Source organism: Xiphophorus maculatus, chromosome 22, assembly GCF_002775205.1.
Source record: "Xiphophorus maculatus strain JP 163 A chromosome 22, X_maculatus-5.0-male, whole genome shotgun sequence".
Classification (NCBI taxonomy): domain Eukaryota; kingdom Metazoa; phylum Chordata; class Actinopteri; order Cyprinodontiformes; family Poeciliidae; genus Xiphophorus; species Xiphophorus maculatus.
This window is the reverse complement of record NC_036464.1, coordinates 27,185,857-27,200,732: the sequence shown is the minus strand read 5'-3', so window position 1 is coordinate 27,200,732 and position 14,876 is coordinate 27,185,857. Positions and strand designations below refer to the sequence as shown.

At 37.3% G+C, this 14,876-nt stretch overlaps 1 protein-coding gene across 3 annotated transcripts in view; it reads left to right on the top strand.

Moving 5' to 3' along the window:
• Positions 1-14,876, top strand: part of LOC102229953 (pro-neuregulin-3, membrane-bound isoform-like) — a 441,303-nt gene that overhangs the window by 384,430 nt on the left and 41,997 nt on the right. For all 3 annotated transcript variants that reach the window (XM_023328063.1, XM_023328062.1, XM_023328064.1), the window contains one exon: positions 9,394-9,417. In XM_023328063.1, coding sequence (XP_023183831.1) covers positions 9,394-9,417 — 24 coding nt within the window. The remainder of the gene's footprint in view (positions 1-9,393; positions 9,418-14,876) is intronic.

Below are 14,876 nucleotides of genomic sequence, written 5' to 3'. Positions count from 1 at the left end.
GCCCTGAAAATGTTCTTCAGGTGATAGAAGGCTGACTTTGTAACTGTCTTTATGTGACTCTGAAGGTTCAGGTCAGAGTTGGTCTGTTGCATAAAATCCCAGTAAAATAATGTTTCAGTGTTCTACTCCATGTGTAAAGGCTTCAGCCCTCAATATGTCTTTAGCCTCTCAACTTTAGAATTACAGTTGAATAAAAACCAATGGTGCAAAAAATACGAGAAAGTTTGTGGTCATAACGAGACAAAACGTGGAAAAAGCTTCAGGAATATGAATCCATATAAGCTAACAACATGACAAATGAAAAGAAAAGAAAGGAATAAAGATCAATAATTTGTTGAAGCTCAGTAGCATCACCAGACCTTGCAGCTTTAGTATATTGTAATGCTTTTTGAATAATAAACCACTTATGGCCTGAAGCCAAATGCTAAAAAGTTGACACTTTTGAGAAATGCTCAAATCTGATCTGAAATTTTAAAAAAGTTATAGCAGCTTAAGCTAAAAGTGAGGAAGAGTTTACACATTAAAGAATAAATCAGTTCTAAAAACCTCATAACTAATGATATGGCAATAGTAAAGATAAAAGGATACAGATGAATGGAATGCCTTTAAGAACCAATGTTTTTGAGGGAATGTCTGCTCTCAGCTACATGACTGGTTTCCTGTAGGTTTTGACCCAGTGACTCACCACAGATGATGTTCAGTAACCCCAACAGACTGGAGCAGTTATGACATTTAGATAATGGACACCCCTTTCAGACATACATGTTCTAAACTTTGAACAAACTATCAACTTTCTAACATTTCCTTTTTGTTTTCTTGCTCCAAAAGTTCAATAAATTTCCCTCGGCTTTCATAAATAGTTAAACTGAAGAATATATTTCTGGCCGATTCACTTTTAAGGCTTCAAGGAATATCTCTGATGTTAAGATCGACCTTGCAAAGCAACAAAACACAAAGTTACTTTATTTTAAAAGGAAAAACTACCTTTGCAAAGTAAATCCAAACAAAAGGAAAGTGCAGCTTCATGTGAATGGAGCCCTTGTCTGGTTGTTCATCAGTTGTTAGTAAAAGCAGCAAATTTATTCTCTTTGATAAATTTATCTAATGTTATTAAAAAGATACATCACAGCATTTAAATGGAATCTGGGAGTTTTCAAATCAACACAATCCCTTTCCGCACACAGCCTTGCATCACAATTTATGTTCACATATTCAAAGTGACATTGATATTTTTTGGTACCCTATCCATACTATATTATTTCTACTCTATCTTTTGTTTTGGTATCATAAATTATATCCATATTTTATTTTATATTTTTGCAATTAGTTTGTTTTGTGAAAATCTTTTCTATGTCTCAAAACATGGTCTTGCCTTGCTTCATTTTGAAATTGTATTTATGTGTCTGTTCAGATTGGCAGGTTGGATCTGGACTGTATGGAGTTGTGGACACACTTTCTCTAATGCGCTAATAGCATGGCTAGGTTTCTGTTTAGTGCTTTAGATGTTTTGCTAAATTTGAAAATGCTTAGCGCACTTAGCTTCTCCTAAGTTTATTTTTATGATTTGTAAGCTTTCGGTTGAATAAAATTCGAAATCTGTGTTGAAGTTTTGGTTATTGACTTTTAAGAATCCTTCAGCTAGTTAGACATTTATATTTTAAAGCATTTAGCGTTAGCTCAACACTAAATGCTGAGTGCTCTAGGGTTAGGGTTAGGGTTACTGCTAACTTTTCAGTTAGCGGTGCCCACCACTGGTTTTATGCTTGTTAAAGGGAGTTCTGAGAATAATCTACATAGTAAGGTAGTGTTGGTCATGTCTGCTACAGTATCGTATCTCTGCTCCATGAAAATGCCTCCACGGTTTGTCTTAGTCCTCATTCTGAGTCTGAACTCGTAAAATGAGCCACAAAAACAGCATTCTCCTCCATCTTGTTGTCTTGTCTTCTCTGATTTATGGATGCGGAACAGACAGCGCAGATGAAACACTTTTTATTTTGCAAGATACCTTGTTGCCACAGCAACGGTTGTCAGCAAAAACAAAGCAAAGAGTGAAAGAAGACCGAGAAAAGATGATGAAATAATGAAACAGGTCAGTGAAAGATGACATTCAGATTCAGCGTTGAGACCGGCAACTCTGACTGCAAAGAGTTTGGGATGTTTGAACTCACATTTGAGCTCCCATCACAGAGCCATGGATCTGTCAGCTGGGTGCGTGCCGCAGCATGCTTCCTGTCTGTCTGTCCTAAAGTTTGGCAGTGACCAGAGGTAGAACAGCAGACTGAAGAGCAGCACAATCAACAGTGGAATGAACTTCTGTCTCTAAAGACCAGGTTGTTAAAACACTGGTGAAATTAAAATTGCTTAAATGCTAAGCAGCGTTGCAAACAAGCTAAAGTGAGCAAAAGAAGACCGAACGGCGGACAACGTGCCGTTGCTATTCGGTGTTGCCACCGTTCCTTCAGATCCACCATCTGTCTAGGTCCCTTTATTCTTTCTCTAAAGACTGGCGGGCGCTAATTGATGAAAGCATGTAACAAACTGCCTGCTCTCCACACGTGAAAATAATAATGTCACTCCTCCGTGTCCATCTGCACAGTAAACCATTTTATTTTCTGACAGGGGGAGCTAAAACAGGAGAGGACTGGGAGTGTTTGTGTGCCGCGCTCCACCTGGAGCCACCAAAGAACAAGCATCATCTGTATTAACAAAGGCAGCAGCAGCAGGGAATTAGTTTGCACAATAAGATCTGCACGCACATAATCAACTGAGGAGGAATTCATTATACTCTGGATCTAGCATGGACTGGAAACAGATACAGAATGATGTGAATGTCAGTCATCCACCAATACAAAACTTCTAAAGATGTTAGAATTTCTTTTTTTTTCAGGAGCATGAGCACAACTCTAAAAATTTTAGGATTTCTTAAAATCTATAAATAAGCATGTTTATTCAGTGAAAACTAACATCCTTATGAAAGTTTGAATGTTTTTCATTGTCGGTTCCACTGGGACATCAATTAATATCACTATATTTAGAAACGTAATTAAACACAATATTTGTTAATGAAAGCATCTGCACCTTTTAATTGTGCAAATACTATTAAAAGGTGCATGTGCACTACCAGGGCTGGCCCAAGGCATAAGCAAACTAAGCAGACGCTTAGGGCCCCAACGCCACTAAGGGACACCTTCAGTGGAGCTGATTATTTTTTTTTATAGTAATAATTTCTGTCATAATATCAAAAATACATAATTTCACTATGAGGTCATTTGTTTTTACAATAATATATATTTGATAATGAATGTATGTGGAAATTATTATTTTATTGATAAAAAGAAAAAAATGATAAATTGCTCTTGGGGGCCCCTGGTGGTCGCGGTAGGTACCGCTTTGCCGGTATCATGAGCTGTCGTGCAATGTGCAGCGCGCATCCAAACGTAAAAAGCTCCGGTCAGAAGTTAAGTAAGTAAACAATGTTTCAAAAAAGGACTTGTCCTTCAGGGAGGGAGAAAAGAAAGAGAAAGAATAGAAAAAAGCCAAGATAAAGGTTTGTTTTAATGTGCCTTGGTAATGTAATGTAATTACCTTGAGGTAGTCAGATAAACACAACCTTGGTTCTGTCAAAGTTCTTTACAGCCGGTTAGTAGCAGAGCTTTTATTCTGCATTCAGCAGATGATTAATAACTCTAAATGAGCCTAACTGTATCTTCTCCAGTAAAAAGATGATGACCTCTATCCTTAGCTCACTTTCTCTTTCAGTGTTGTTAATAAAAATCAGGTGGACTTTTTTGTATTTCAACACTGCAAGCGGCTCCAAACACGACCACAGCCTTTAGCAGAGGGAGAATAACTGTGTTTGCTGCATCCTTGTTTTTGTCTGGAAAACCAGCAGCTTTTCAACGCCCATCTTTCTCTCTCCCTCTGTGTGTGTGTGTGCGTGGGGGTGTGCGTGGGGGTGTGCGTGCACGCGTGTGTGTGTGTGTGTGGAGGTCCGACTCTGGCCTCCAGCTTCCTTGATTAATTAGAAGAACCAAATGAATTCTTAATATTTAGTCATTTATTTATTGAAGCAAAACACACCAGAGGAAATGTGAAGGTTCAGAGTTTTGCTTTCATAGTTAATTTTCAACAATGACAGTTGAATTAATTCAAGGCTGTGATAAAGTATTTGTCTCTAAAAGTTAAAAATAACTTTTTTCAGACTATGATATCATTTACTAAGAGATTATTATTCTCTTCACTTCCTCATATGCAGAAGAGGCATTCAATGTGGGTAGAGGAGTTTATCCCTCCTTTATTTATTGAGCTGGAATTGGAATGATGAGTCTGCAACCTAAATACTAAATTTGGATGGAGATCTCCAGGTATAAACTTCTACTGTATTTGCTTATGAACATGCATCAAGTCAGACACATGTAAAGTGTCTGACTGAGACGTAATTTAGCACTAGGGCTACATTCTCACAGCAGGCAGTGTGACCCAAATCCGATGTCTGTGGCCCATTTTCACCGCAGTCTGAATGGCCCAGTTCTAATCTTTTCACCCACCAAAAAAATCTGGTCTGTGCCACTTCCATATGTGGAACTAAATCAGATACAGATCTGATTGATTTCAAAGCGCCTGCAATCTGAACATTCATGTCGTACTTTATCCGAATTTCACGTCATTGATATGAGATGTGCGTCATAAATCTGAAGAAGAAGAAGTCACATGTGGAAAAGTACCTGATGCTCACTGTTAAGCATGTTGGAGTATCTGTGGTACTGTGGGCCTCTTGTTCATTTGAAGGGCATGGGAACCTTCCTGAAGTACTTGCTGTCACAAACTCTTTCAAATACCCTGAGATCTTCATCCAAGAGCTGCAGTCTCCTCTCTACTGACCAAAGGACATTTCTCCAGTCTCCTGTCAGCATTCTTCAGTTTAATTTCACTGTGTCTCTTCTGCTGCAGTGGAGATTTTCTTCATCTTTAGCCTTGCAGTGCGTTTAGCTGCAGAGCTCTGGTGATTGTCTTCCTTGAGAATTCCTGACTTATCACAGATATCCCCTGATGTCTTTTAAATCTTGCACTTCCTGCCTCTGCCAGGCTCTGAATTTTCATGATGGTGTTTCTCACTCCAGTTCTTTACACTTGGAAACATTGTGAGATTGGGATCAACAGCAGCATTTCTTGTTCTCAAGTCTGATTTCAGTCATCATCTCAAACACTCAGACTGAAGTCTTTGTGTGTAAATAGGAATATTAGAAGGAAGGATCATCATTTTGTCTTGGACTGTTGACATTGTGATACTTTCATTGCGTTCTTGAGCAATCACACATGTAACTTGTGAAGGCATAGTGAAAAAGCACTCTATTATTTTTTAGTGGTAATGATTAGAGGTTTTATTAATGATGGTGTATAAATACATCTGAGTTTTTTCAATAGCAAAGCCCTGAACCTTCTTATCCCTACATGATGTGCTGGAAAAACCTTTTTGTGCGATAAGGTAAATGTAGTTTTTATTTAAAGCAAGTCCCTTGCTGATCTCACCATGATGTCTTTTGATTCCGATATGCTATTTCCCAGCAGCATCTCTTGGCTGTGCAATGATTCATTTTCCACCAACCATATTTAAGAGTTGACACTTTGTGGATCCTTCCATCTAAAGAGGTTTACCCTAGCAAGAGTGCATACATCATGAGTACAGCCGGCCCCAATGGGAGCTAAAGCTTCATATCTCGACAGGACCGGCACTGATATATACTTCACCCACAGAGCTGTGCAGAAAATGAAATCCCTAACCTTGGCAGCTTTAGTGCTAGGCTCTACTCATTGAGCTCCATGGGAAATTGAGTTTGCAAACCCAACGGCAGTGCTTTCAGATCCACCCAAAAGCACTAAAAAGTGCAGAGTTTCAAAGAACAGATCATGTTATTTCTTTTGGTTGTAGAGAAGCAGCTAAGGTCACAGAGGCTAAACATACAGCGCCCACACAGTTGCATTCACTAGAATGTTCTAGAGAGATGCAAGTCTTTACTCTGATACTCCTAAGTTATCAGTTGCTTCTAGAAGTCATTAGGAAAAATGGTCCACCTATGTGGAATTTGATGGATTAAAACCAGTTGTTCATTTTTAGGGATCATTTTTCAACAGACAGCATCATGAAGACCATCTGACAGGGTCGGTGAAGTTCTGGAAGAAAACACACAAAGACTTGAGAAGCTAAACACTCATCTAGAGCTACAACAGAATACTTTAGATCAGGGGTCACCAAAAGGTCATCTGTGGCACCAGGGTGACCTCAAAGACCATTGAGTAGCCTGCAGAGCTGTTCCAGAATTAGATCAATCATTAACCCTGCTGCAGTCCATTGGCTTAGTATTCCATCCCTGTTTTATTAACAGAGAGAAACTGCTGACGGTTTATTCATATTTTTCAGAGTGAAGATAATATCTGTCACGTTCAGTGGATCCTTTCAGGCATCGGAGGGCGCTCTCTGGGTCACTGCTGACATGAGAAATGATTCACTTATACATAGGCTAACATCGCCTGATAAGATTTAGGTCAGATTGGACTGAGCATTAGAAAGACCAGCTCACCCACCACCATGTTACAGAGAGCTACTCAGGAGATAAAGTCACTGTCTGTCAGTGTGGTTAAAGCCAAACGTCTGTTCTTCCCATAGATTATATCCTACCATGTCAGCAAGCGGGATATTTCCAGTGCAGCGAGTGCAAAACATGTCACAGCCGCTTACTGCAAACGTTTCCTTGCCTGTCCTTTTTAGAACTTCTTCAAGTGAAGCCAGGCACTTATATTTAGGGAGGAACCCATGAAAGGAAATTCTGCACATTAACTGCACAAGGTCACAAATAACTTCAAAGCATAAAAGCACAACACACAATCGCCTGTAAGAGCAGTAAAAGGTTTAATGCCTCTTCCTTCTCATCAGAGAAATTGCACTACACACAAGAGAGTAATCAGGTTCTCCGTGTTTTAGGTGTTCCAATTAGCACTGGAAGCCTACAAGCTATTTTACTGTGCAAGCAGAAACGCAATGAGGCATTTAATGTCAAATATGTGAGCAACTTTTGACATGATTACTAACAACCTCTGGTTTCCTTGAGATAATTTGAAGCAATACAAGCTGATGTTTTATTTTCTCTGTTGTGGCTTTGAAAGTGGAAGGTGTGTGCAATTCTTAAAATGTCAGCTACCAAATGTAGGTATTTACCACCCTAATATTTTAAGTGTTCTCCTTTATCGCCTGTGTGCTAGTTGATGGATTTAGCCTATGATTGTAACACCACAAACATTACATTTAAAAATTAAAATAGAAGCAAAATTTCTACATGAGAATATATAAAAAAAGAAGAAATAACAAGGTTCAAACCGAGCCTCCAATTTCTGTTTATGTACAAGCTAGCATTAGTTAGCTGCTACAGTTAGTCACCAAACTGTCGGTTTCTAACTCTCAATAAGCCTCCAAACAGATGCTTTTATGGTAATTTGTATTTCTTTCTTTAACCATGAGACAGAATTTGTTGTTATATTATTAGTTAAAATCAACAATATAAGTCATTTCACCAACATGTTGCCAGTATGTTCAGACACCTGAATGATTGAGCAACAAAACACATCAACAAAAAAATCATAGAGAAATCAATGTAGTTTATTTTCTTTTAAGTTCTACAACTGAAATCGAACATTTAAATTTTTTTCTCCCAGTAGATCAATGCAGAGTTTTAGAGAAAGTTCTGGCTTTAAAGAAGTAGCATATCATTCACTCTAGTTTTATTTTCTATGTTTGCACAATGGCACTTTTTGTCAATGTGAGTTTTCCAAAGAAACATGTGGCTCAGCATGCTGGAGATATGATGATGCCGAGACTGTTTATTTTTATAAGTATCAGTCTGTATGTTTTGTTTTGACCTTGCATGAGGTATGGAAAATCCTCAGTGAATTCAAACATGTTTCATACTTTTAATTTCAAATATCATTGAACTTCTATGTTAATTTTACCTTTAAATAAATGTTTCAAATAAATCATAAAAAGCATAAAAAATAATATGACATTCATGCCAATACTGAGTGGATTATGCCTCTGAACTGGAACTCATTTCTGTCAGACTAAGTTGTTTTTTCACAAAACACATTTTTCAGCATTGTTTATGCTTTGGATTTGACCTTATTATTTAAATATAACCTGTTTTCAGACCATGAAGAAAATACCTGCACTTTAACAAAAAACACAACAAACATAAAAAGCATTAATATTTGATACAATTCATGAACACCCCACTGCTTCCACTACATTATATTTTTTTTTACATAAGAATTGTAGGAGTTTTTTAAAAGACAAAAAAATGAATAAGTCTAGACATGCACTAAATTATTTAATTTTTAATGCTCACCACTCTGAACACAAACACAAAGGTTACAGCCACAATTACATTGGGAATGAATTGAGTGAAGATTACCATAAAAAAGTTCTTTTTACTTTAAGCTGAAATTGTTCAACAAGTTTTCATGGCCTGAAAAATATCCATTCTCCATACACTTGATACTTAGCAATGACCTTATCTGTGACCATAGCCAGTCATATTCCAGCTAAAATATCCTTTAAAATATATTTGCACTATGATTTGATCTGTTACCTTGGCTGTTCATGCTCATCTATGTCACTGTCCCTCTCTACACAAAGGATTTTTTCTTCCACTTTTGTCTATTATCTGTCTGCAGTAGGCTTGACTGCAGACAGATGATATTAACTCAAATATTTTTTTTTTAATGTTTTATTGCTGTTAAAATAATACATTGATCATGTTGGTTATACATATTCTAAATAACATAGAATATAATATCTTTGAGACTAAAATTCTGCCTTATTTGCAAGAAAGTGGGTAACTGTTAAAGGGTCCGCCATTTTAAATATTTTGAACAGATACATGGTGGAACACAAAACAAAATTTTGAATAAACATCCTGAGGTGATTTTCAGTAAAAAATTTTTTATTGTAGACAATATTATCTTTGTTGTCCTGCTCTTTAGTAGGTCAAAAATGATAAAATCAGTTAATCAATCATAATCATTTAACTGAGATTAATTTATCCATCAATTTCAACAATGTACAAACAATACAAATAAACTATGCAAAAGCAACAGATAAAATATTCTGGTGTAAAAACAGAAAAGTTAACATGAAGATGAAGATGGGACAGAAAATAAAACCATTAGATTGTGTTCACATGTGTCATTCTTTGTAACAATACTAACATCTAGCTTCTTCTTCTACATGACTGCTGCAGAAGTTCACACTGTGGCTAGCTCTGTATTTTGACACAATGAGTTTATCGTCAGTAACGTCTGTTTTTCTCTCTCTTTTTCTATCCTTCCTGCTGCCTGGAACATCAGACCACTTGGGCATTGAGTTCATGGGTAAGGAAGCTTTTCTTGTCTTCACATGTGCTTGACTCACGCCTGTAAACATCGTAGAGGTTTCATGTTGGATCAACATTACACTGCTTGATTGCTTACACGCAGAACAAGGATTGACGCCCAGCGAAAGCCCACTCACACACACACACGCACACACACACACACACACACACACACACACAGGTCTAATCACACATAGTGTTATCTGGCTTGACATGGATGTGTTCTTACACCCCTGCATGATGCATCTGATCTCTTTGTGGAACTCTTTGTTGCTTAAACATGTCACAGTGCTATTTACCCAAACACATTTACGTATCTTTTCCCATTTCTATTCTCCATCTCGTCCTATCTCACATTTCTTTGACATGCAATTGCTTATGAAGTGTCCCCTCAGAATACCAATGTGCTGCGGTCTCCTTGGAAACGGGGAGAACAGAGAGAGCGCAGTGTGGCTGTTCTCTTTTTTCTTTTTCTTTCTTTTTGTAACGTTGGCAGTGTTAGCAAATGAATTCCTCATTAGTACTTGCGTGCACGTTGATGGCAAAAGTTCAAAAGCATGAATCTGAAAAAGCTGAAGTTTGGTACAAATGTTTGGTTGGGTGGAGGTTTTTTTCTTCCTCCAGTCTTTGTAGAGCGAATGTTGGTGCGTCTCTCCCAGGCACATGCCCGTGGGCTGCGATGGGTGGAGGCCAGCGGATTCACAGTGCCGTTGCCAAGCTCCTCTCTTGTGTTCCTGGCTCTGCTTTGCGCGCTCTGTCCCGGGTATTGTAGCCGAGGAGCTCCAGTTAACGGCCTGGAAGCTCGTTGTTAGCCGCGGCTCGCCCCATTCTCTCAGTCGGAATTGTTAGGACCATTTCCAGAAGCTCTGATCGCAAAAAAAAACCATAATTAAGTCCAAAAGAATGACCTCCCACTTTATGACTGTATTGAAAGAGCAAGAAGAGCTGCTTTTCTCCAGTTTTTTTTTTTTACCCTCCCATTGCCCGTCAGACATTTGCATTTGTGAAGCCTGCTGAGACTTTGCAAACTTGGCAGTGACAGATGATCTTTACCGTAGAGCTTTCTTGCAGGTTCTTCCTCCCATTTATATTCAGCTGTGAGGTTTCATGCCTTTTGCAACATTGTTCAGGCTGCCACATTCTCTTCAGATCGCTAGCCCTGCCAGCGTCCTCGCCAGCGTTGTGTTAAGCAGCACACGCAAAGACAAGCGTCTCCCACACTTGACGGTAACATCTCAATGTCTGTGGCTTGGCGAACTGTCTCTCCCGAGAAATAAGAGAAATATTTAAATCACCTGCAGCGGCTCTCCAGTAGACTTTTGTGAGTTACTTTAAAAAGAAAAGGGAAAACATTCAATAGGAACATCTGAATACACATCTTACATTTTCTCTTCTGATCTTCAATAGAAACTCAGTTTTGAGATTTACATAATGTTTTCAATTTTAGGTGTACAACTTTGGATTTGACAGTAATTTCCTCTAATCCACACAAGTTCATATTTTAACATACAAGCTCTAATACAAACATTAACCCACACTGATATTTGGATTATTTTTCAAGTCCAAATAGTAGAGAACTCACATCCTTTTTTCTTGGTGAACATGCTTCTGGCTTGTTCTGGAATAATATTTGACCCCAGAAAGTTGAAGCTCATTTAATTTGCTTGGTTTTCTCTCCTTTAACCTTATTTTAAAAGGAACTTATTATGCTAAATTCATTTTTTGAATTTATTTGTACTTCCAATCTAGAAATACTCTGAACCACCCAGCCGTTTTACTGACAATAATTCAATGTGTTTTGGTGTTTGGAAAATGAATCATTTCAAAAACCTCCTGATTATGACATCACACTTGGCAGGCACTCCCCCCTCACTTTTTAACCGCAGCCGAACTCAGCCCCTAACCTAGCAACCCAAGCAAAACTCCAGCATGTTTGGTCAGCTGGATGCACTGCATGATGGCTACTGGAGAAGAAAAGTGTTTTGTTGTTGATGTACCATCCAGAAACCACTTGCTGCATTCTTGTTGGTTGTGCAGGAGGCTCTACTTTGCTTTTCAAAGATGCATGGTTATAAAATTGTGAGTGTAAACTTTGAGTTGAGACTGTGGCCAGCAGCGGCTTATTTGCTTAAAAGTCTAAGCAAAACTGAGCTCAGAACAAACAGAACTGTGGAGGTGAAATGTCTTTATCTAAGAATGATTTTGAGCAAAAGACGTAATGAACATTCAGATGTTTGTTCATACATTAATCCTATCCTAACTTGTTCAAGAAAGCAGAACCTTAAGTTCTTCAGAGTATTTACCAAATCCAGCTTTGCCATAGACCTTTCTATATCTCTCTTGTTCTAAATGTTTTGCATTGTACTTTATTTCAAACTTACAGCCCATATCAGGTGAATTGTGTTAATATTTTGGGATTTTTATGAACGTAAACAAAACTCAAGTTTATATTTTTGGGGAATAACACAGAGCTACCTACCAGGGCATGACTTAACCTACAATGCATTGATTTGTGCTTAGTTTTATATAGGACTTGCCATTTAAATTAGTAAAATAATCTTTCAGTACTGGATAGGGCACCAAAACTGGCTCTGACCCAGTTTACAGGGCCCACATCCCTGTAAATACGGCCTTGATGATGAGTGTATGTGAATATTTAAGGGTTTTACGCTCTTTTTTTATGCCATGGTTTGCAATCCATTAGGCATTTGTGAATTTATCTGTTTTATGCAATATGACCATCATGTTTTCCTTTTTTGTGGTTCATTTTTAACTTTCTGATGAAACACAGAGCTTTAGGGTTTAACTTCCATCCTGTTTGTGGTGAGACTTGTATCACATGTCTTTGATTAAAGCAAATCTACATTACTTAGAAAGCTCAACTGTAAATTTCTGTTTTACAGTTGATATTTTACAGTCAAAATATCCTTGACATATTTCTGTCAAGGATTTATAAGCAGTGAATCTCCAACCTTCAGCTTCTGAGGCTAAAATTAGAAAGGAAGCATATAAAGGTTAAGATTTCTCCACCCTGGACATAACCTCACCCAGCATTTAATAAAGCTTTGAATATATTTAAGACTTCTCCGATTCTGCCTTTCCTTTTTATAAATCTTTAATGTATCAGGGCAAGTCATAGGGAGAAAAATTCACTGTTCCTCATGAGGCAGCCATGCAGGCACCCATCAATATTTCCTTTCCATCAGAGCTCAGTGACCTCTGACTGAAAATCTGCTGCCCAAATCTGACCAAATCTAAATTGGTGTCCAAGCAAAAATGTGGTCTTCAGATCTTTCAGGTGAATGTTGGGGTTTCTTTAGCTCAAATGGCTTAAAGTGTTTTGAATCCTGAACGCAGCGTTTTCTTTTTTATTATTATTATTTTTTCTTACCTGACAAATATAATTCAAGTGCTTCATCACAACAGTGACATTTGTTGATGTTATTTCTAAGAACAAGAACATGTCAGAAACTGCTAGAGATCTGGAAAAGATAATAATAATAATAATAATAATAATAATAATAATAATAATAATAATAATAATAATAATATGAAGCAGCTAAATATGTAATCAGAGGCCATCTTCATCATTTTTCCAATCTTTGAAGAGGAGGAGACTGGCATGTTTATATTAGCCCGTTTTAAGGCGTTAAGCCTAATGTTTTCAGATGTGATTATTAGAGATGCACTGATCCAATATTAATATCTGTGTCTGTCCTGATATTGAATAAAATTCTAGATCAGGTATTGGTCACGATGTGCCTGACCCATAAGGATAGATCTATTCATGAAAATCTAATTCTATGCTTTGGGCTCTGAGTGACATCATGCTTTATTATTTATTTTACATTATAGAATTACTAATTATTTACTAATTCTGTTTTACATGTTTTACCAAGATAGTCAACCTATTATTTTAGTCAGTTTTGGTTTCTTTTACATCGGCTGTTCTGCTCCTAATTGAACTGCCTAAACAAATTCAAGTTTTTTTACATGGTTGACAAAGCTTGTGAAGCTGCTGAAGAGTTATCAAATAAATGTGTAATTCAGTACAGTTATTTTATTTTTTTTTAAATAAAAGTTTTAAGTCAGTTAAGTGGTTTTTCTGTTTCAGATCCATATCGGCCGATACTAAACCTCAGACATCAGTATCAGAAGTAAAAAATTGGATTGGTGCATCCCTAGTGTTTACTGTATTTGCTGTGCTAGAGACCCTTTTTAGGGTTGGGTTGACATAAGAATTGACACACAATACACCAACACAGGGACTCATTTAAACCTTGGATTGGACCAAGAACTCCTGACCAACCACTGCTGGACTCACCAGTCTGTCAGCGCCTCAGTCTGCCTGTTTGAATCCTTCAAAATGCCATCTTCATATTAGTGTTGAACGAAGAGGTGTGTATTTTAGTTGTCTTGTAGATGTGAAAATGAGGTGATTTTCATTTCACTCATCTTGATTTTTGACAACTTGAAACATACCGAGAATGCTGCTGAATGTCAAACAGAACAAAACAACAAAGAAAAGAAAAATAAAGAGAAAAGAGCAATCTGGGTGAGAAAGTTTTCAGTCCTGTTGTGGAAAGTTTTGTTTCTTTCAAATAAATCAAAACTCTAGCTGCAACAAGCATAACTCATCTTTATAAATGTATAATAATATGACAGAAGAATTAAATCTGCTGCTCTAAAAATCAGTTTTATCAGTTTGGTTTCTTCTCAATTTCGACATTTAACTCAAGTTCTTTCTATACCTTTAGAAAGGACTGTAGTACCTTGTTTCAGAGCATATGCTTTAGATTGAAACTGCAGTGTGAATATAATGTCAAGATTCTTCTACCTTTGAGCGAAATCACACTTGACCCCATGAGCAACCAGACAGTCTTCAAGACTTCAAGAAGTTCACGAAGCGGGAAGGTGAACGATAAATGAAAGAAAAGCAGGCATCATCACTGGGAACATCCATCATTATTATTTAACACAGTTTGAAAAGTCACCTTACATTATTTACGAATCACATAAAGCACAATGACAAAAGTCGTCAAAAATTTATAGTGAAATTTAAAAGAAATCAAATTTGTATGGACAAGGTGCAGAGATGCTGAGCATGCAAAAACACAGTCGGTTGCTTTCAGTGGGGGAGTGATTGTAGTTGTGAGGAACATCGTAGACATCATTGCATTTTCAGAACAGATTCCACCCAGTATGTTTTAAAGTCTTTTCTATAGTACTTTTGATCCCAACCTTCTTCAGTTTTATTCCCATAAACACTTTGTTTCCATGTGTTCTTTGGGTTATTAAGAGTTTCTGGTCAACATCAATCATAAATATGCTGAAACTTAATTGTTTAATTTGTGCAGGTCGTATTTATCATCGTATTTCTATTGTTCTGATCTCCACTCACAGTCAAGTCTCCAAAATAAAAACAGGATCATATATCTGAGTGAAATAAAATAATTT